This window comes from Crocodylus siamensis, chromosome 6 (assembly GCF_052110815.1).
Source record: "Crocodylus siamensis isolate JL-2025a chromosome 6, ASM5211081v1, whole genome shotgun sequence".
Taxonomy (NCBI): Eukaryota; Metazoa; Chordata; order Crocodylia; family Crocodylidae; genus Crocodylus; species Crocodylus siamensis.
In genome coordinates, this window is record NC_143400.1 from 14,942,637 (window position 1) to 14,966,049 (window position 23,413).

At 44.9% G+C, this 23,413-nt stretch overlaps 1 protein-coding gene across 1 annotated transcript in view; it reads left to right on the plus strand.

Annotated features, from left to right (window-relative positions):
* RPRD2 (regulation of nuclear pre-mRNA domain containing 2) overlaps window positions 1-12,944 on the plus strand; it is a 35,886-nt gene extending 22,942 nt beyond the window's left edge. Inside the window, exons 6-11 of the mRNA XM_090052945.1 lie at window positions 158-284; window positions 2,338-2,513; window positions 3,267-3,552; window positions 3,864-4,133; window positions 4,772-4,975; window positions 5,822-12,944. Coding sequence (XP_089909071.1) covers window positions 158-284; window positions 2,338-2,513; window positions 3,267-3,552; window positions 3,864-4,133; window positions 4,772-4,975; window positions 5,822-8,553 — 3,795 coding nt within the window. The 3' untranslated portion in view covers window positions 8,554-12,944. The remainder of the gene's footprint in view (window positions 1-157; window positions 285-2,337; window positions 2,514-3,266; window positions 3,553-3,863; window positions 4,134-4,771; window positions 4,976-5,821) is intronic.
* The last annotated feature ends 10,469 nt before the right edge of the window (window positions 12,945-23,413 follow it).

Genomic DNA, 23,413 nt, shown 5'->3' on the forward strand with positions numbered 1-23,413 from the left:
GCACTTGTGGGTGTGGTGGGGGATCTCTTTTGAAATGCAGATAGTTTTTTCAGGTAAGTATTTATTTCTGTTGCTTATGGATCTGTGATACTAACTTTGCAAAGTTAGAGATTCTCTTTTGTGGAATGTGATGAGGATGCTGTTCTTGGTTTTTCAGCCACAGTCTCTCATTGATGAGTTGCTGTTATATAAGCGCTCAGAAGACCAGATAGAATTGAAAGAGAAGCAGCTATCCACCATGAGAGTGGATGTTTGCAGCACTGAAACGCTGAAATGCTTAAAAGGTACAGGTAAAGTTTATTCTAGCTTTTGTAATCAGAGGAAACCAAATATATATGGTTACATATATAAAGTATACGTTCTAAATCAATCTCTCTCATTTATATTTAGGACGTATACTTTCATTCCTTTAGTCATTTCATGTTCCAACGGATTCTATGTTTTCTATCCAAAATAAGAATGCCAAATTCCATGAAATCACAGTTAAAACCTCTGAAAAGTTTCTTACCCTCTTTAATAAAAGAATATAATGGTAAAACAGTATTGTGTGCTGCTGCCCAAGTGTATCGGAGACTGGAGCATTGATACTTCTCTCTCTCTCTTTGAATCACCAAATCATAGAGATTTAGCAATTCAAAAAAATCACTTGAAAGGAACCTCAAGTGGTTGCACCTGGTTCAACCTCCTGCTTGAAGCAAGATCATCCCTATCCAAACCATCTCATGCAGTGTTGGTGCATGTTCCTTTCACATGCCACAAAGGCCAGAAATGTCTATCATATCTCAGTCGTATTGTCAGCTGCCTATGAATGTAAATAATCACCTGTCTTGATTTCACATGTAGTCATTTTTCCAATCTTTCTCCAGTTGTTCTTGTAAATGAAAGTAAATAGGGCTTCCAGGATTGCCTTTGTCTGTGTTTTCCAAATAAGTTAAAAAAAAATAAGTTAAAAAGGTTTACAGTGACCTTCATGTCTGAAGCGTTGAACTTCAGGTTTCTTGTCAGTAACATTTGTGGAACAGCTTCAGCTGCGAGGCTGGAATGTGATGTCTGATACCAAGAATCTATTTCCATTGCAATGGAATTCTTAACAACAGTATCAGAACACCCAGGGGGTGCCTGAGATCCTTTCAGGGGTGCTGCACAGTATTAGCACTGCAGTGTGCAAACATAATTCATAAGATAAATCCAGAGAGTGCAAATAGGAATCTGTAGCATCAAAAGCATTCTGACTTGTGGTCTTTGAGTTCCTTGCAACAGAAGAATTGCTCTAATATCCGTAATCAAAAACCAGTACTAAAATAAACCCTAGTTTCTGTACTAAAAAAAAACCTAGTTTCTGTAGTCAAAAAACGAGTGACAACTAAGAGTGGACATTTCCCAAGTGGTGCTTGGAGTCTAACAAGATTGAGAACCACTTCTCTAAGCTAAAAACCTGTCTGTAGCTCTTGTTCTTTGTGGTTTGGCCGCTAGAGGGGCACGGAGCTCTTTCATAGTCTGTTTAGCACTGAGCCTTTATAGAGATAAGAATCAGATCCTGATTAGCACCTAACATTTCAGGTAGGGATTCCGTGGGATTTAAATACAAAGCACAAATGACCAGGATTTGGGTTTTTTTCTATTTTAAGGACAGATCTGTGTGAGAGCATGGGTTTCTAAACATATTCAGTAACCTGAATATTTAATCAGTAGCTCTTTAGTTGTTTAATGAACTGTAGGTACAAGAAACTAAACACAATCTTGATAGTAAAAAATGCAATGTGTTTAATAAATGCATGTCGTTTTGTTACCCTAATGAGTTAGAAATGTTGGTGTAAAACTGAAAATTTGTTTTAAAGGCGCCTGGTGACTACAGCCTTTAAGCATTGTCTTTAAAATGTGACAGCGATTTAAACAGGCTTTTACCAAATGGTAATGAAGAAAAAGGAAAAGCTTTTTTTGCCCCTGGCAATTGGAACAGTAACATTTCATGTGACCAATGCAGGTGCCCAAATGCACAGAACTTGGTGTTCTTTGTTAATTAAAAAGCATGTTAGAAATTAACCACTAATTGATTTGAAAACAAGAAACTGCATTGGTTTGTTTTTGTAATGACTTTATTTACTGATGTTTCTCTTACTCCCTTGAAAGAAGTAGAGCTTTTCACACAGAGGAGATGATTAATTCTGTTTAAGATGGCACATATTTGCAAATATGTGGTAGTGCATAGTAGATTTTGCTCCCATCTGAAATTGAGATTCTCAACAGAATTCAGGGCAGTATATATCTTGGATGGCTTCAGTGTTTTAGCAGATGTCTTTAAAAAACAAAATATTTGTTTTTAATATTTTCTTCTAGACAAAACAGGAGGAAAAAAGTTCTCTAAGGAATTTGAAGAAGCAAGTTCAAAGCTTGAAGAATTTGTAAATGGTTTGGATAAACAAGTGAAAAATGGTCCTTCGCTAACCGAAGCACTTGAGAATGCTGGTATATTTTATGAAGCGCAGTATAAGGAAGTCAAAGTGGTTGCAAATGTAAGTACAAACTTTTCACCGAAAGCAGTTGTCTCATGGTACTAATAAGTAACGCATTGTGGTTAAGCTCCAACTGTTACAGTTGTGGTTTATGGAAGTCATTTAAACTGAGCCTGTCTTCAGAGTTAAACGTTCAGTCAGAATTTCAGAAATGCCACCTGAATCATTCCGAACAATTTGCAGAATGCTTCCTAGAAAAAAGCTTTTAACATATCACTATACCGGGGAATGAAGTAGAAATTTTATTTGATCATAATACAAACAGTTGAAATGGACAGCGTCTGAGAAATTGCCTTAAGATAATTCAGTGCTGCCAAAATTGATGGCTTATATTCTGAGTGCGTCCTGAAGTTATCTGCATTTTACAAGTGGAAAAAAATGTTGGATTAAGTATAAAAGTAATTTTAAAAGCTGAGCACCTTTGATTATTTAAATCTGACGTGGACTTCTAGATACTGAAGTTGCTTAATTTCTAGAAATATTGTAACAAATGATAGCTTTGGGCTTAAAGCTGTTCTTCCAGGAAAAGTGTGTTAAGTGGCTGGAAAACAGGATCACATTAATTTCTCTTATTGGGCCTTTGCTCTCTAAGCTGTATTCAAAAGATACATTTCTAATGCATAGACAGAAAGGATTGGATATTGCAAGCTTCTTTCTAAATGAATATGCTGCCTTTAACATTGTAGAACTGATTCTCAGGTGTATCATATTTCTGTAAAAACAACACTAAAATAAATTTTCTTTCATTATTAGGCTTATAAAACCTTTGCCAACAGAGTGAGCAATCTAAAGAAAAAACTAGATCAACTGAAAGCAACTCTTCCTGATCCTGAAGAGTCTCCTGTCCCTTCTCCAAGTATGGATGCCCCATCTCCAACAGGGTCTGAATCCCCTTTCCAGGGAATGGGTGAGGAGGATGACTCTCGGTCTCCAGCAATAGGGAGCTGCAAGGCTGGATCTCCAGAACCTGTGACAGATAATCGGGATGTGGAGGACATGGAACTGTCCGATGTGGAAGATGACACATCAAAAATTATTGGTACGTTCTGTGGGAGGAACAACAAAAGAGGGGAATAGTTTTGAAAAAAGAAGTATTCCCAGGGCAGAGAACTTTATTTCAGGTTTCCATCTTCTATGTCAGTCCTTCACCATAAATAAGAAAGTCTCAACTCATACATAATCTAATAGATTAGTAAAGAGGGCACATTCCATTGCTTCTCTATTGAAGCTCAGCTTCATTAGTTTGTTTTAAACCTGAGATGCGTTGAAAAGGGTGCAGCTCTTAGATTAAATAATCCTGTGGGGTGTTTTGAATGTTTCTCATTTCCTTTCTGTTTGCATTGAAATTAGTGGAGGAGAGGAAGGAAAAACAGGTGGTTCCTCCTCCAACACCTGCCAAGACTGAAAGTGTCCCAAAAGTGACACCGTCCACTACCACTGTAGTGGCAACCACTGTGACTGTGACAACACCTGCTCAGACTCCACCAACTCCTCCCACTCCGAAGGCAGTGAACACCACTCCCCCGTCACCAGCACTTGCGTTGCCAAACCTTGCCAATGTCGATCTAGCAAAGATCAGCTCCATTCTCAGCAGTTTAACATCTGTTATGAAAAATACAGGTGAGTGACTGAAGGGATGAGACATGAACCTCCAACCACCAGTAAAGGAATTGGGTCTTGGACACCAACCTTTGAGAGCAAAGATACTGAAGTATTATTTACTTCAGGGTAGAGTAATGTGATGCTAGAAATTAAACACCTGCCTAATGTCAGTGTTAAATATGCTTCCTTTTAAATTATATGAAGGCTCCCCCTGTACTTTGAAGTAGGATGAGCAGAGGGGTTAAACTAGATTACTCACTGTAAAGTCTTTTCCAGCCCTGCTTGTTTATAATTTTGTGAGTGAGGCATATGGCTCTAGTGATCTCTCAGGGATTTTGTGCTAGGATTTTTTGGCAATGTCTTTCTACTGTTGCTGTCATCTCTGGCAGTAAAGGTAGATGGTACTGACTGCATACACAACTCCTACAGCTGCTAGCAGTATTAATGGGCTAATGTGGGTCTGCATGACAGGGTTTTTTTTAAATGCAGAGCTTGTTGACATTAGTACCTCATTGCAAATCTATGGGTGGTAGTAAGAGTTGAATGTTTCCTCTTCAAAAAAAATCCCTCGTTCACAAAACAGGATATTGATGGTTTTCATCCTCCTTGGAAAATAGCATTTTTATGTTACTGAACAGTTAATATTTCCACCCCAGGGGTCAGCCCCGCATCAAGACCTTCCCCAGGAACCCCAACAAGCCCAACAACTCTTACTGGTGGCCTGAAGACGTCTGTTGCGGGGACTCCATCTGCTCCTCCAAATCCATTAGCAAACATCCTCTCCAAAGTTGAAATAACTCCTGAAAGCATTTTGTCAGCTCTCTCCAAAACCCAGACCCAAACTGCACCAGCATTACAAGGTACAATATTGTGCAGAAAGAATGGATTTGAAGTAAATGTTTAGCCTTTCTTTTTCTGATAATATCCATAATAAAATATTCTGTTGTGCATCCTGAAACTAAGATGGTAAGGGATGGAAATTAGCTTGAAATGCATTATTTTCCAAATGCAGCCTTTTTGGTAAGTGAGTTTTTGTAACTGGTTTCTGAAGTACTTCCCTGTGGGTTTTGTGTTTTTTTTTTTTAAAAAAAAAAAATTATGATCTGATGGCATTGGAAGATTGTTTGCTTTGCTTTATTATTTTATCTTGGCATTACTACTCAGTAAGCAAATAAACAAATATATTGAGTTGTTGAACTTCCTGACGGCTTTTAAGTTAGTTAATTATTTATCCTGTAAATATTTGCTGAAACCTTGATGTTGTATGGAAGGAAATCTAGCACAACCGAGGATTGAAGGTTAGATTTGCCATGGTGTTTTGAGCAGAAGATTCTCATAAGTTTCTATTTATTTCTCTGGTAACTTGTTTGAGTCCTCTTCTCATTAACAATATAACTTTTAATGCCTGTATTTAATCAGCTGTAAAATGAATACTTCATGTGGATATTGTAATTTAACTTGTAATTTAAGATCCTCTGAAAAACCACTGTAAAAGTATTACACTGTATAGTATTACTATATAGAGGTGGCAAAATGTAACTGTGTTTCTGGCTGGAACATAAAATGGCTTAAAAATCTTCACAGACCCATGGCTATCTATAAAATGAATAATAGTGAATGTTTAGTATAGTTTTTTGGTTGAAATGCTTGCAAATTTTATTTATCCTCTCTCTTAAAACATCTAATTAAAACATTTGTTCCTCCAGGTTTATCATCTTTACTTCAGAGTGTTGCTGGAAATACAGCTCAGTCAAGTGAAACCGCATCTCAGAGCAGCACCTCAGCATCACCAGCCAACACGACTGTCCCTTGTGTCAAGGGGAGGAATATTCCTTCCAATACCCAGTCTTATATGTCCAAAACTTTTGGTTATTCTCCAAATTCTTCTACTGCTGAGGTGTCCTCTACTTCTGTCAATAAGGCTCCTATTGGACATACCCCTGGGCTTTCAAGTTCTAGTTTTAAGCCACCAGCAAATTCCCTAGGATTTGCCAGTTCCCATTCTACCAGTCCTTCCCTTTTACCTACAGAAACTTCAATGAGTCAGTCCTCTGAGATTTCAAAAACAAAGCTGGAGTCAGAACCACCTTCTCCAAGTCTGGAAATGAAGATACACAATTTCCTAAAGGGAAACCCTGGCTTCAGTGGTCTAAACTTGAATATTCCAATTCTGAGCAGTTTAGGGTCCAACATCACATCAGAAAGCCATTCATCTGACTTTCAGCGTGGTCCTACCAGCACCTCTATGGACAATGTGGATGGGACACCGGTCCGTGACGAGCGAAGTGGAACGCCTACCCAAGACGAGATGATGGACAAGCCAACATCAAGCAATGTTGATACCATGTCTTTATTATCCAAGATCATAAGTCCAGGGTCTTCTACTCCCAGTAGCACCAGGTCACCTCAGAGCAGAGATGATGGCTACTCCCAGGAACTTTCTAATTCAGTGCCTGCCTATAGGTCTTATACTCTAGGCAGGGACTCTCCAGCCAGCATGTATAAACAGTCTTCAGATAGTATGGAAATACCTTCTTCTTTAATGGACTCCTCTCAGGAGAAGTTTTATCCAGACACATCTTTTCAGGAGGATGAAGATTATCGTGACTTTGATTATTCTGGTCCGCCACCATCTGCTATGTTGAACCTCGAGAAGAAGCCTGCAAAATCTATTTTGAAGTCCAGTAAGCTTTCTGAGGCATCAGAATACCAGCCAGTTCTGTCTAGTTACAGTCAAAGAGCCCAAGACTTTAGCGTTAAGTCCTCTTTTCCTCAGTCTATGAGGTCTATTCTTGATCAGGGTGAGAGCTGTGACCCACTGTCGTCCTCTCCGGGAATGTATGGAGGTTATGGCCTGAGGGGAAATGACTCCACATCCGATGGCTCCCCTTCACCTAGTAAGAATGATGTGTTCTTTGCTCCAGACTCAAATCATAATAACTTGTCAAAATCTGTGGTACATTCTGGCTTGTCACAGAAACAGTATCCAGACTCTTCTCACTCAATTCCCCACCGATCGCTTTTTTCTTCCCAAAACACTCTCTCAAACCCTGGCAGTAGACCCCCCACGTCAAGTGTGGAGAAATCTTTAGGTTCTTCCATTTCTGCTACTTCAACCATTGAGTTCAAGAACATGCTTAAAAATGCATCCCGCAAGCCCTCGGAGGAAAAACATTTTAGCCAGGTCCCTAAAGGTAGCTCAAATGAAGGAGTTAGCTTGTCCAGTCTCGGGCAGACTGGGATCTCTACAGGAGAGCAGCAACAGCAGGAAGAGCATTACCGTATAGAAACTAGGGTGTCATCGTCTTGCTTAGATTTGCCTGATAGCACTGAAGAAAAAGGAGCCCCCATTGAAACCCTGGGTTACCATAATGCATCCAATAGGGGGATGTCAGGAGAGCCAATTCAGACGGTAGAATCTATAAGAGTTCTTGGGAAAGGAAATAGAGGACATGGACGAGAGGCCAGTAGAGTAGGCTGGTTTGAGCTGAGCAATACAGGTAGCGCTTTTGATAATGGGCCTTCGAGTGCTACCGAGCTGCCCAGCATGGGCACAGGCAGTGGGATCTCCAGCTTTCAAACATCGTACAAAGACCACGTGCCACAGTTCCAGGAGAGCGTCAACAATTTCAGAACCAATAACTTCAGCACCACTTTTGAGCATCATCTCCCGCCACCTATTGCGCCGCCCCCCATCGAGCACGGGACTCCTTTTCCGAGGGAACAAGTCGGCCCGCCTGCTGGGCCCCCGTCTGCTCCTCCCAAGGATCATGGAAGCCTTTTTCCTAGGGATCACTCGGTTCCTCCCCACATGCCATCAGTGGATCACACTAATCCTTTCTCAAAAGAAACCTCCTCTCCACTTCCCTTGCCTCATGGGGTCCCCCCTCCTTCTTCCGTGGAACATAGTGGGGTTCCATTTCCCACTCCTCCTGCCCCCACTGTCCCTGTGGAACACACTGGCGTCCCGTTCGCCACTCCACCACCGTCAGGGGAACACAGCAGTGTCCCATTCCCTGCCCCCACCCTCCCCGTGGAACACGGTGGCGTCACCTTTCCCAAGGATCATGGTACTATTCATCAGGGGACGATGAAAGAGCATTTTAATGTGCATTCAGGACCAAGGGACCACGTGGCCTCATCTCAGCGAGACCACAGCGGTCCATCTCTTGGTCGGGTTCGAGAAAGCGTAGGCCTAACCTCCATCTCGAGAGAGCAGCTCGGGGCACCCCGTAGCGTTGCTCCCATCGGCCCAGCTCACAGAGACAACGTAAACCGAAGCGGAATAATAGCTAGGAATCCGCGACCAGACCTTAGGCCTAGGGAACCTTTCATAAACAGAGACCCATTTCACAGCTTAAAGAGGCCTCGGCCACCTTTTGGAAGGGGCCCTCCATTCTTTGCACCAAAACGCCCATTCTTTCCTCCCAGGTACTGAAAAAAGACATGTATCTCTAAGCGAAGGCATTTTGGACATTCTAGAGAGCAGTGGAAGTAGCCCTTTCACTTTTGTGGGTTTGTTTTTTCTTTTTGTTGTTTGTTTTTTGGGTTTTTTCCTCCCCCTTAGCGAGCCCCATAACATTTTTCTAAATTAAATGTTCTGAATCTTTGGTTGTTTATTTTTTAAGCCATCCAGTTGGCATAAGTATAGAAAAATGTTTTAACAAAAAAGAAAAATTCCACAGAGTATTGCCATTGAAATAAAACTTCCAGTAGTAGTAAAACATGATGAAATGTGCAATGTTGGGATGTTATTTTAGCTGGTTACCAAGTTTTACTTCACGAGTCCTCTGAAGGCATGTCAAAAAAAGGAAGGTGGGGAAAGGTATTCTGATCAAGGAAGAATCAAGGGTCCAAGCAGTCTCCCCGGTGGTAGAAATATTAACCCTTCCTGTGCCTGTTTAGATAAACCAGTCAGTTTTTTTGTTGACATCTGCTCAGTCAGTCCCTTCTGACAAAGTCTTGGGCATGTTCTTGCTGCTGATCCATTTCCAGATCGCCAACAGGAATGGGGAGGGTAGGCGACTAACACGTACAGTTTTTCAGCCGTTCTGTTTGCGTTTCTGCCTGTCTCAAAATACAACAGGAGAAAAGTCTGCTTTTCATGGTTGCCACTGACCAGCTTTTTTCATGGTCGGGGTTGTAAAGTACTTCCTCCTTCGTTGGTTTTCAGAAAACAGTCTGGACCACTATCTCCAACGTAGCTTCCTGCTTCAGAATACTAATATGCCAGTGTCTGCTTCATAGGAACAGCATAATGCAGTTACAACAAGCAGATGAAGGGTGTTGGGGGGTGGGGAGTTGATGGTAAAGCCTAGATATATGCATACACCTTTCATATGTAGACCATGTTTGTTCAAAATGTGTGTCTGCACACGTGTGCAGGTTGCATCAGCTGTCTTTTTTTTTTTTTCTTGTCCACATGCCTTAGAGCCCCGCCTGGTAAGCTGTACTGACCTGTTTTCCTGGGAACACTGTTGACTTCTATTATCCACTTCACTTTTGAATCGCATCTTTTCTTGTCCATTGTCCAGAGTACCTAGCAAGGTGTGAGAGGGCCTGCATGCGGCAAAATGGAAACCATACTAAACCTCCTTCCCTGTGTGCTTTCATAAACTCTCACTTCTGCATTTGAGGATTTTTTGTATGAAATTGGAATTATTTTACTTGATTTTTTTTTTTTTTTTTTTTTTTAGTGAGTAGAATACATCATACTTATGTCTTGATAAGGGTTTGGGGTAAAGATATCTATATAAAAGAGCTACAACATAAGAAAATGGGCAGACCATTTATTTTATATTGTGTGCGCTTGGGCTGTGTTTTATTTAATATATTCCAGTGTTCGATTAGATCTGTACACACTAGTTGGAGAATTGAAGGTTGCAAGGCTGTGTGATTGAACTGCCCTGGTATGATGCTGTTCCAGTGCCAATGTGTAAAACCACCCCTCTTCTCTCAGTTTTCTCATCTTAAGACAAAAATGGCATTGTTTAATTTTGCAGTCTCCGGCAGGCAGCGCTGTTGCTGTTCCCTGGAAGGGAAGTGTGCGTAGGCAGTCTTACAGAATGGTGGGTCTAGTTCTATAGACTGTTTTTCCAACTGATTAAGCTCTCTGAAAAATGTAAGTGCATGTAGAATTCATGCATAAATTGGATTTGATAGCTTCATGGTGCATTTAACTGTACCAGTTCCTTTTATTCATTACCTTTGAGTTCCTTTCAGTGATCCTTTCATAGGGTTATTCAGTGGCAAATACCCAATCATTGCTGAAGGAAGCTCAAATAAATTTAAAGAAAATATTTGTAAAGTTAAAAAAATGAATTTGTTGGATGCATTTAAAAAACTCTGGAAAGTCCTGGAGTGTGTATTTATCCAGTGACATGAAGTAAGATATTTATAGCTGAGTTTCTGATATCCTCACTTGGAACATACAATCCTATTTCTCATTCCTAAGAATAGAGTTGTTCATCCAAAAATCAGTGCAAGATGAAAGAATGCCGAAGCCAGCTTTCATTCCCAGCCATACATTTAAAAGGCAGGATTTCTGCCACATGGCTGTTTTTAATGTCTAATGTTAGAATCTTTAGCAAGAAAACCAAAAATATTTCACTGGCTTCTTAAGTCTGTTGGAAATGGTGCATAACTCAGCCCTGCTTCTTTGCTCTTACCGAGACATTTTAAACAAGGCTTTCAATCAGTCCCAGCCTGGCATCCCATTTGCTTCAGATATCAGACTACATAATCCTGTTGCTTTACTGTCTTGGCTCAAAGGGACTCTTTCAGAGTATTTGTGACTCCAGGATGCTTTGTTGGGGGGGGAACAGAGCGGGTGAGAGGACTCAGGAGGTTCTAATGCAAGCATGAAACCAATATTATCTTGAACAAGTTTTCCCTCTAGAATAAAAGAATGTGAATAATTATTTCTGCTGCTCTTGCTTTTAAAATGTTGGATTTCAAAGAAAAGAATTAAAATCAGATAGATGTCATGCCACCTATGTGCCACTCTAACAGTGCCGTCTGGTATGGAGAGTGGTTTTCTTGCTCTCCAAGCTGGGTTGAGGACAACTCAAAGTAAATGGACTGATGATTTAAAAAGAAAAGAAGGAAACCTTACTGTAAAAAGAGGGGGGTGTGGGATATTTTAATGGTGAAATCTCCATAGGGTTTTTTTTTTCTGTTTAGAGTTCTTTTCATTTTATTCTCTGTGCTGTTACTTTAAACAAAATGTCTACAGTAACTGAAGACACAAGTGTACATATGTAAAAACCACAACCTTGTTCCTGGACATGAAGGCATTTTTTTCCCTGTGTCTGTGACTTCAGTTCCCTAAACATGCTTTAACTTTTTGTATTTCACCTTCAGAGAGAGAGAAATAAACACATTTTTTAAAAATAAAGCATGAAACAGCGTGTCTCATGAAGCACATAACTTCATAAAGAGGAAAATAGTCAAATGGCAGACAGCCTTCAGTGTTCACCTTAGCTGTTGTAGAATCACAGTTGAGCTTAAGTATTACTCTGGTAAAACTTTGCAGTCACTAGAAAATTAACTTACTAGAAGTTACAGACACTTAGAAACAAACCCTCTTTTATATAAGACCAGTGTAATACAAATGCTCTCTCATCAGACATATATGATATGTACCATTTTAGAGTACTTCTGTCCCCTCCAACATGTAGCAAACGTACCAAACTCTGGAGAAATTCCAGACACACTGGTATGGTTGGCATATCAAAGGGGATGTTCTGCAACTGTGGCTGACTGTGATCTAAACACATTTAGAGATTCTAAAGTTTTGTTCAGGTCTGAAACACCTGTTTAGATAATGTGAATAATGCTAATTTTTTTTTTTTAAAGAAACCTGCAGAATAAATTATCATATTCTGAAGTGGATGATTCGCATATAAGCTGCAGTGCTGTTGTTTCGAAATCGCTGTAAATATTGACTGCTTTTTTTTGTGCCTGTTTAAGATAACTTGGAAATGTTGGATTGATATTCTCAAGTGTTCCGTGTGGAGAAAAGAAACTTGCATTAGAGGAAGTGACAATAAAACTGCAGATCATTTTGAAATGTGTATTAATACATTTAATAAAATAACTAGTTCTAATGTTTTGATATTTCTTTTTTAACTGGAACTTCTGTTTTAAGTGTACAGGGGGTATCAACTGCCCAGTGTGTGAAAAAGATCGAAATCCGGGGTTGAAGACAGAAGACTAGTGATTTTTTTTTTTCCCCTTAACACTTGTATTTTAGGACAACAGAGTGGCTTTATTTGCATCATTGCTGGATGAGCAATATAGAGTTGATGTAGCTTTGACCCTTTTTCCTTCTGAAAAGAAAAAAAAAGAATCAGATCTGTTGCACCTCAAGCTCTGTGAACCTATTTCGAAGAAGGCTGAAAGGAATTGAAAACCGTTTTTTTCCAAAAATGTGTTCAACTTGTTTAATTGTACAAGAAAGATGCATTTGGCAACAAGTCAAAAGCTACTGGGTAACTAACAAAGTAACACCTGAAAAAAGAATGTCTTTCCAACTCGCACTTGCCTTCTAAGACAGTTTCCTCTACCCCCCATATTTCTGTATTGCCTATTAATAAAATGTACTATATTTTGTGTGGTTTCCTCTTAAAGGAGTAAGATTGCACCAGTTTACTTGGGATACTGCATATATATTCATCTCTGTCATAATTTTCTTAAAGAGTGATAATGACTTTCAGGATTGTCTTACCTTTCTGTCCCAATTGGCCAGAAAAGGGGTGGTAACAACTGGCTACGTGTTCTTGAGGGAACCTGTTTGTATATCTACTGATGGGGTTTTAATTTCCTAGTTGTAGCCAAACAGCCCAAGAAGCAAGGATCAGATTTCCTTTCACAACTGTGAAAGGTGCCTGTTGGTTTTTAAAAGGCTTTAAGTCCATTTTCTTTCCCTGGACTACTTTAGATAATTAAAATGAAAATAATTTGGGTTTAGCTCTTCTTGCTGGTTCTGCAATTCACTTAAGTTGAACAATTAAAATAACGTGGGATGCTTGGCTTCTGATTTTGGCACAACAGTGGGCTGTCCTAGCATTTAGGTTTCCAGGTGCTTTAAAAACATGAATAATCCCACACCATTGTAAGGAGTGGATTTCCATATCTTCCATGTTTTGGTAGCATTGGAGTGATGTAGCTGGGATGGTTTAAGACAATGCTTCTCAACCTGGTTACTGTGGGGTGCCTTGAGATTATTTCAAGGGTGGTGTGGGGTGCCCTGTTTGGTTTACAAACGTGATTCCCAAGATAAACCCATAGATTTCAAATCAGACTCCACAGATGTGGTCTTTCCAAGTTCTTTGCAACAGAAAAACTTTCTGTAAGCAAAAAAGAGTGAAAACTGAAGAACTGGCATTTTCCAAGGGGGACCTTGGGAATATCCAAAGATGCCTTCTGTTTAAGGAGGTTGAGAAATGCTGGTGCAGAAATTACACATGGAGCAAGGGCTTAATGTGGGCAGTATCTTCTATTGGACCAACTATGGTAGGGATCAAGTTGGACAAGCTTCTGACTGTAAGGCATTCTTCATCAGGCCTGGTGAGGAATCCGTAGCGTGTGTAAGCTTGTCTGACATCCCAGCTGTGAAGTTGGTCCAATAAACAATACCCATCCATGACGATCCTTGCCTCTTGCATAACTCCAAACCAGGACTTCTCACTTCACATTTGTTTCTTGGAAAACAGTTACAGGATCAAGCTAAAGCTGTTGTTTCACAACCTATTTCCATGTTTCTTGTAAAGATCAAAATATGCTGGCAGGAAAGGTTTTGCATTGCCTTGAAACCAAGGCACAAACCAGTGCTAACTCGTTTGCCAATAGACTAAAGCCAAGAGCCCCTTCTCACCTAGTATCTGTGAGTCTTAACATAAGCTGATCTTGTTGAAACTTAGCTGGCTACGGTATTTATCCCCATCTTTCATGAAGAAACGCAAGTCTTTAAAGCTTGCTTTATTTTGCTTTTTTTTTCGTAGCCTGAGCAAAATCCTCCTGGGTATAATAAAGCCCATTTATAGCCTTTACATGATCTTTATGGCACACCCATAGCAGACAGACTCCAACAACTTAATCCCTCTGTTGTATCTTAAACATAAAGATCCTCACTGCCAATGGGTTGTGCAAAAATGCTGGTGGTGGCATGGACCAGGTGCGTCAGACTTGCTTCCTTCCCAACAGGGAGGAAGTCCTCATTCTGTGGCATTGCCGTTGCTCTGCAGTAGCAGCCACCTACTCATGGGCAGTTGCTCAGTTTCAAATAGCCGCTGCCTCCCTCTCCTTTCAGCTGCTGGCCTTGGCTATCATTTCCCTCTTCTGGAGAAGGCTTGTTAAGGCCCTTTTGCAAGTCTGTTGAGAGGTCGCTGCATACAGCAATGCCAGACTGGCTGGAGCAGTCATCCTCTGGCATGGTGCCTGGTTTCCCTCCCGGCCCTCCTTGCTTTTGCAGTAGCTCCTGCCCTTCAGGCATTTCCTTCTTCCTGCCTTCCCCTTCCCCCTCTGCTCTTCATGCATCCTTGAGAGTGCTTGCACTCCTGTGACACTTGTATCAATGCTTTTTTACTCTCCCAAGTGAATATCCATGTGGGGTTCTTGAAACGGCACCCCTACCAACCCTGCTTTTGGATCTGGACGATGGCGTTCACTGCCCACGCATCCCGCATCCATGTTGGCCCAATGCCGCAGCTCATCGGCTGTGAGGAAGAGTTAGACCGTTGCAAACTGCTTGGCCGGTGCATTACCTAGGAGAAATCCCATGTTGCCTATAGCTGCCTCAACTGCAACACAGTGATAAAAGCTGCCTCTTGCAGAGTGCCAGTGACGCAGGGAGGATGCCATGGACTGGATTCTCAGCCAGGCACTGCTCTTAGAAGCTCCCCTGACAGTGGCACACGTCCCCTCTTACTGTCCATGTAGGATCTATAACCCTCCGTCTCCACTGGTTTGGCATGGGTGAAGCCAAATGGAGAGGGGATCTGGAGACCCACAGCCTGGGGGTGTTTAAGGTAGATTTTTATCCAACATTTTGCATCCTTAGAGGTTTTTTTAAGACCCAGCTAGACAAAGCCTTGGCTGGGATAATGTAGTTGGGGCTGGTCCTGCTTTGAGCAGGGGGTTGGACTAGATGTGACCTCTTGAGCTCTCTTCCCACCCTCATTTTCTAGGATAAAAGATAATCTAGGGTTCCAAACCTGTGCAGAGAGAATACTCCTTGAATTGCCCTGAGAAAAGGCCTTCCCAGCCCAGCTGCAATAGGCATTTGCGATTAGCCTAAACTACAGCCAGCATCTTGACTTTCTGCTGTGACCCTCAGTGTGATGGAGGCCTAGTCTGTAAGACTCCTTCATCCTGTTTTCCAGCCATCCTAACCAGACCCATTGGCTTTCAACTTTTCATAGCCCAACTTTACTGTGCATTTCTCCCCATGCATTTTGTACACAGCATCACAAGCAAGGCCTGGTTCCAACACAGCTGCCCCCAGTGGCAGCCCTGCGGTAGATAGATGTGGCTTCAACTGTATTCCAAGCCATTTACCATATTTATTCATATACCACACACCTCCCTGAATATGTCATACGCCTTGGTGGTGGTGGGGGGATTTATTTTCCTTTTAACCAAACTGTTTGAAGTCAGTTTAAGATGACCCAGTTTTTCAATTGCTATTTTTTTTGTGGGGAAAGGGGAGTGCGGTATGTGAATAAGGTAATCTGAAAACGTGCTGCTGAGCCTGTATCGGGACAGTCCAATACCGAGCAGCCTTGGCAACCTGACAAGGGCTTGCTGCCTTAATTCACTTAAAGGCTGAAGATGCTTACAGTTGCCCGCCCTTTCATTTAGCATGGCAGTGCCTGCCAGTTCTCTGCTTTGATCGTAGCAGGCTGAGACCTACTGCCTCTATTGACCACTGAGCGTGGCTCCAGGCGGAGTGGTGGACTCTTAATATCCTTCTCTATTCAGATGAGATTTAAGTGGTCCAGCCTTCCTCTATCGATGGCTAGGGTGCAATGAAATGGTGCAACTGTAAAATGCGAGTGATTTCTCCTGGTAGGAAGGTATCTACTGCTTTGACCGTGTCTGACCACCTTGTAATTTGAGATCGGAGACTTGGGGCTGGGAAAGGGCACTGATATATCCCTCCCCATGCGTCACAGGAAGGCAGGAGTCTTGAGCAGTCATGTGAATCACACCTGTCCACTCCAGGCCTCAAAGCAAAGGAGACCCTCGGTTAGGAGGAGCCAAGCAGAGCTTAAGTGGGAAGGAAATGATGCCGCCCATGGAAGGGAATGATGCACTTGTGGTAGAGGCTTTTATAAGGACAAACTGCTCCTCACCTGACAATTCAAAGAGCTATTTCTGGCCATTGCCATGAGACGAGGAACTGAATCTGGAATTGAAGATCCTGCTTGTCGGTAGCAAGGAACAGCTACTGTCACCATGCCAGCAAGAGAACAGCAGTGCCCACGTGACCCCTCTTTCGCTGGAAGAACATGAGAGATGAGGCATTCACATTTCCGAATGGCCCATCTCTACAGCGCACCTTGGTTTGCAAGGGCCAGCTGGGATTCACCGCTCATTTCAATAATCTGACTCTAAATGCTCTTTGCAAGCCTGCACGGCTGTGCCCCTTTGCATTTGGGTCTAAGCTAACGCTCTACGCTAGCTTTGTTCTGCAGTGGACAGATGTGCTAGGTAATGCCCTGACTGGTATCCCAACTTATCTGTCTTCCAACTTGGCACTATGTTGCCCACTATTAAAAATCAGGGTGAGCTCCTTTTAAGAGGTTCTAAAAGTGCCAGGTCTTTCCGTGCTACAGCAAAGATATGCAGTTGCTATTTCCAAAGGGACCTTTTAAGAGTTAGATGCCTAAATCCCATTTGAAACACCTGTGAGATTTGGCACCTAATTCCCTTAGGCTCCTCTCTCTCCCCAGTGAACATCCATGCATTGTGGGGAGTTTTCTCTTACGCTACAGCCACATCATGTCTTGAGTAAAACTGCTGCAAGGACCTAAACCTGATGGAAAGTTGATGGATCTTAAGAAACTGTTTGGTGCTTTAGAAAATTCACCTCTTCTCTCCATTTTGAAACATGATGCCGTCACAGCCACCCCAGAATAACGAGGGGTTTTCCCTCGGTAACTGAATTCCTTCTGTCCATTGGAGCAGTCAGTTTATATTCTTGTAAGGAGTGTTGGCTGGAAGGAAACTCCAAGGTCACTGAGTCAAGTCCCTGTTATTGCAGGCACTTGTTCAAGCCAAGTTCTTGGAAGTTACAAGAGATGCTTGGAGCACAATGGTTTTGCACTCATCCAAACTTCCTGGCATGGGACAGGCAGTGAGGCCTGGCCTCCGCAGGCTGTGGGTGGAGGAATTCTTTCCTTTTAGAGGCCGCTGTAGCCAGACCTTGCCCTGCGCTGCCCTTGCCTGTGCACAGCTCCACACTGTAGCCACAGTCAAAGACCATGTCCACCCTCATGCTAATCACGTAGGATCTCAAATGTGACCTGATTTCTTGGCAGGCTCCTTATGCCGCTCCCAGAATATGCTGCAGTCAATGACGCAAGATGAGCAGCTCAGGGTTTTCAGCAGAGTTTACTCACTCCATGCAAGTGAGCCTGATCTGTCACAGCAGAGGTGGGACGTGTCTTCAGCAGCTACGTGTCCACATTTAGGATCGATGATGGCAGAGAGGGGCCCTTGGCTCTGACAGGTTGGGGTCAAGCCTGGGAGATGTGCAGCTGACTTGGGCAATACACTGCACTCGGCTGGTGCCCCCAAGCTGCAGTCAGGCTCAGAGAGCGGAGCATGAACTGGGTTTTAGGCCTAGACTGGTGAATGTGGAGTGGGTCCAACCAGCTTGGCTGCTCCTGGCACAAGGGCAGTGCACAGTGTCAATGGGCCTGACTTTGTGCTCAGACTTTCTCCATTTCTGTTCTTCTCCGCCCTGGCCCTGCTACCCTGCTCCTTTTGGTGCTTACATCAGGTGTATCCTCTGCCAGTTATCCAAGTCCTTGGCAGATGAAACTCCAGGGCCAAGACCCAGGGAAGAAGCGGCTCATCTGTCCAACCCCTTCACTGCCTGCGGAATCCGTCCCCTTCATCCTGCCGCTGCGAGGCCAGGTGGGATTGAGGCAGGTTACAGGCTTGCCCAGATGTTCCCGGCATCCAGTGCTCCACCTTGGTGTGTGAAGTAGAGCAGGCCTGCTTGGAAGGGCGCCCAGCCACAGTGTGCCACTGCCATGGGATCTGGTATCTTCAGTGTCCTCCATGGCAGCTCTAGTGAAGTGCACAATGCACTTCGTCTCCTCCATACTTGGGTTCAATCCTGGGAGGTGCTTGGGAGGGTAACCGGAGTACTTAGAAACCTGCCAGGATCAGGCCCAACCTATGGCATTACCGCATCTGTCTTTGGATTCCCTCTTCCCTGTGCCGTGGGGCCCAGCTGCCTGTGCTTGTCCCCCTGGCTGTCGGGGAAAGGGCAGCACAGCTGGAATAAAACAGTAGCAGCTGACTCTTAACAAAGCAGCCTTTTAGCTGGACCCGTCTCTCACTCTCCTGTCCTGGTGTGCCGGGAGCTCTCATCCAGCTCATTTGCATGCTTCCTCCTGGCTGCTGCATAGAAAACGGTATCAGAACTGGAATTGGAAGACCGTATTTGCTCACATACAACACACCCTGGATTATAAGTTGCCTTGTTTTTGAAAGGCAGAATGAAGGGGGTAAGGATCTTTCCTTTTAATGGTAGCAGCAGCGAGGGAGTGGGACCAGCTCTATGTGGATCCCTGAAGATTTTGCTTTTGCTATTGTCTGGCAATGGGTAGAAACTGCTCTTACCGTATTTTTTGCATATAACATGCACTCCAATTTGCAGCAGCCTTTTTTGAGGGGGAAATGTGTTTATATGCAAGAAATGATGGGAGTTCTTTCCCTAGGTGATGTGTGTGGGGGAGATTGTCCCCAGCAAGTTACCTCTGGTTTAGCTCTGTGCTGCTGAACACAATGGGAACGGAGTTAGGTCCATGCCGGTTGCTTTTGAAGACTGGACCGTAGATGACCAGAGAAACCCAAGCTGTGTGCAACAGGAAAGCCCTGCGTGGTGTTGTTAGGCAGCTTATGAAGTAGTGTGGCCTCATTATTGCAACCCGCCACACAGCCCTGGGAGGAGATTTCCTTTGAAAAGGGTTTTTGCTGGACCAGGGCCAAGTCAATGTAGTGTGTGATGGTGAGGAACCATCGGGTTCTGCTGCCAAGAGCAGGGGGTGACACGAGCTGTGTAGTGTCTGTGTGTGTGCGCGCACGTCTGTGCTCTTGCAAATTCTCCAGGCTGCTGTTCAGGTGGGAATTGTTGTCGGAGGAGGAGGAAAAACTATGCTGAGACGGGCATTGCTGTGCCAGCTGGCCACTGGGCCTGGTGCAGGGCTGCTGTCATGTGTCATATGTTTCAACGCAAGTCGTTGCAGAGCAGCAAAAGCTGCTGTGGTCACGAGGCTTTTCTCCTCACTGGTGGTTGCTGCTGAAGGGGAAATGGTTTGAGTAAGACTAGTCTACCTGTGCATATGCATGTGTCTGCGTCTGCCTGTGTCTGTATGTGTGTGGCTGTGTCCACATGTCTGGATATATGTCCATAGGTACATTGTGTGTATCTGTGTGCATGCACATGTCCGTGCCTGTGTGTATGTGTGCCTGTCTGCATGTCTCCATGCATACATATTTCATAGATTTCATAGACATTTGGGCTGGAAAGGACCTTGGAAGATCATCAAGTCCAGCCCCCTGCCCAAAGAGCAGGAAGTCATCTGGGGTCATAGGATCCCAGCAAAAAAAGCATCCAATTTGCTCTTGAAGGTGTTCAATGTAGGTGCTTGAACCACCTCCGCTGGCAGTCTGTTCCAGACCTTGGGGGCTCGGACAGTAAAGAAATTCTTCCTTATGTCCAGCCTGAAACGGTCTTGTAGTAGTTTATGACCGTTTGACCTTGTCATGCCTTGGGGTGCTCTGGTGAACAAACATTCCCCCAGATCCTGGTTGTCACCCCTGATAAACTTATAGGTGGCCATCAGATCACCCCTGAGCTTGTGCTTTTCCAAGCTAAAGAGCCCCATGGCTCTTAGCCTCTCATCATAAGCTCTGTTTTCCTGCCCTCTGATCATGTGCGTGGCTCTTTGGACCCTCTCAAGCTTCTCCACATCCTTTTTGAATTGTGGAGCCCAAAACTGGACGCAGTACTCCAGCTGCGGCCTCACCAGGGCTGAGTACAAGGGGAGAATGACGTCCCAGGATTTGCTCGAGAAGCATCTATGGATGCAAGCCAGCGTTTTGGTCGCTTTACTAGCCGCAGCATCGCATTGGAGGCTCATGTTCATCTTGTGGTCAGTGATGACCCCCAAGTCTCTTTCTTCTGTAGTGCTAGCCAGCGTAGCACTGTCGAGCCTATAAGGAAGCTGCAGGTTTTTCCTCCCAAGGTGGAGAACCTTGCATTTTTTGGTGTTAAACACCATCAGGTTCTCGTCTGCCCATTTGCTGAGCTTGTCCAGGTCAGCCTGGATCACCCGCCTATCTTCTGGCGTGGATGCTTTGCCCCAAAGTTTGGTGTCATCGGCGAACTTGGCCAGTCCGCTCCTGACTCCAGTGTCCACATCATTAATGAAGATGTTGAACAGTATGGGTCCCAGGACAAAGCCTGGGGGGACCCCACTGGTCACAGGGCACCACGATGAGTGACTGCCATCGATTACAACCCTCTGGGTCCGACCACGGAGCCAGTCCCCCAGCCAGCGGATCATGGTGGAGCCAAGGCCACAACTGGCCAGTTTGGCCAAGAGGTGATCATGGGATACCAGATCAAAAGCTTTTTTGAAGTCAAGATACATGACATCAATCTCTTCTCCCTCGTCCAGGTGATAGGTCACCTGGTCATAGCAGGAAATGAGATTGGTCAAGCAAGACCTACCTGCAACAAACCCGTGCTGGCTATCACTTAGGATGTTAGCCTGGGCCAGTCCATCAAGGATGGCCTCTTTAATAAACTTTTCTAAGATCTTCCCCAGGATAGAAGTCAGGCTAATGGGCCTGTAGTTAGCCAGATCCACTCTCCTCCCTTTCTTGAAGATCAGCACCACATTGGCCTTCTTCCAGTCTTCGGGCACTACACCAGAGCGCCAGGAGTTTTCAAAGATCCGTGCCAGGGGCTGGGCTATGACGCTCGCCAGCTCCTTGAGTACCCTGGGGTGCAGATTGTCAGGGCCGGCTGACTTGAAGGTATCCAGCTTCTCAAGGTGTTCCTTCATGAGGTCAGCATTGATGGAGGGCAGGGGATGTCCCCCACCCAGACCTCCCTGTCATGTAGCGGACATGGGCGTCCCATGGGACTGATGAAAGACCAATGCAAAGTACCCATTTAATAGGTTGGCTTTTTCCTGGGCGTCAGTTGCCCGATCTGGTTCAGCAGGGGTCCAATGTTGCCCTTGCTTTTCCTCCGGCTCCCCACATATCTGAAAAAGGACTTTTTATTGTCCTTGATGCTCGAAGCTAGTTGGAGTTCAGTTGCAGCTTTGGCTTTCCTGGTTTGCTCCCTGCAGGACCGGACCTGTGCAAAATAATCCTCCTTGGAGATGAATCCCATCCTCCATCTTTTGTAGGACTTTCTTTTTAGCCTTAGGAGGTCCCTGGAGAGCCAGGAGGGCTGCTGTGTCCTCTTGCTGTCTTTCCTTCGAGATGGAATAGACTTAGCTTGTGCATTGAGGATCGCTCCCTTGAGGAGCAACCACTCTTCTTGAACACCCATCTCCCTGGGGTCATGGTCCCTAAGGGCCTCACTCACAAGCCTCCGGAGCTTGTCAAAGTCGGCTTTTCTGAAGTCAAGGACTTCTGTGTTGCTGACTGACTTTACAGTGGATGGTGAAGGTGATCAGCTTGTGGTCGCTGTCACCCAGCTTCCCATCGATCAGTAGGTCACTGATTAGGTCATCCCCAGTAACCAGTACCAGGTTGAGCAGCGCTTTGCCTCTCATTGGCCCATAGACTTCTTGAGTCAGGTAGAGGTCATCCACGCATGAGCGGAAGCTTTGCGACGGCTCGGATTTTGCTGAGTGATCTTCCCACGAGATGTCCGGGTAATTGAAGTCACCCATGACAACCATGGTCCTGGAGCATGTGGCCTCACCCCGTTCCTGGGCAAACTCCTGGTCAAGGTCAGGACTTTGGGTGGGAGGTCTGTATTAGACTCCCACCATTGTGTCCCCTGTGCTGTGTTCCCCACGAATTTTAACCCAGAGGGTCTCCAGTTGTCCACCCTGGTTGCCAACACCAGCTTGCAGGGACGTGTAGCTTTCCTTAACATAGAGAGGTACACCCCCACCCCTTTTACCTACACAATCCCTCGTGTACAGGGTATAGCCATCTATACCCGTGGTCCAGTCTGTGTGCATGTCCACGTCTGTGTGCATGCCCATGTCTGCATGTGTCCATACGTACACGTGTCTATCTGTGCACGTGTCCCTGTCTGTGCATGCGTGCCCATATCCACAGGTGTCTATATGAGTCTGTGTGCACGCATGCCCATATCTTGTTGTCCATACATACACGCGTGTGCACACACGCATCTGTACCTGTGTCCATTCGTGCCTGCATCTATGTCCATACATACATGTGTGTGTGTGTGCACGTGTCCGTATGTGCCTACATGCATGGCCACACATACATGTGTCTGTATGTGTGCACCTGTGTCCGTCCGTCCAGGGTGGGGTTTTCTTCCCTGATCTCTCAGGCTCACGGACTGACCTCTCCCTTGTTCCAACAGGCCCCCGCGCCGCACTGCCAGGACAGTCCCCTTGCCACCATGTCCGGCAGGCAGTGGAGCAGAGCAGACGGGGGCTGCCGTGACCAACACCCCCTCTCCCTGCGGGCTGATCCGTGCTGCCTCGCAGCCCCGTGAGCTGGACCTTGGGGCGCCTGGGCCTGAGCGAGCCAGCTCCAGGGGGTGAGTACAGCGCCCCGGCAGGCTGGGGGGGACTGGTGCCCCCTGGGGAAGAAGGGGTAACTCCCACGGTGGGGGTCAGTGCTGGGTTTGTAGGCCCCTGCGGGGGATAGCTATCCCGCGCCAAACCCGCAGACACACAACAAGGCGCTTATCCCGCTTCAGCGCCCCCGGCTCGTGCGCATGAGCGGCCGGGGAGGCGGGGTGTTGGCGGGGGCGGGGCCAGGAGCGGACGGATTGGCTCCTGCGGCAGCCAACGAGGCCGCCCCGCGGCGCCCGGCGCTGGCCAATCGGCGTG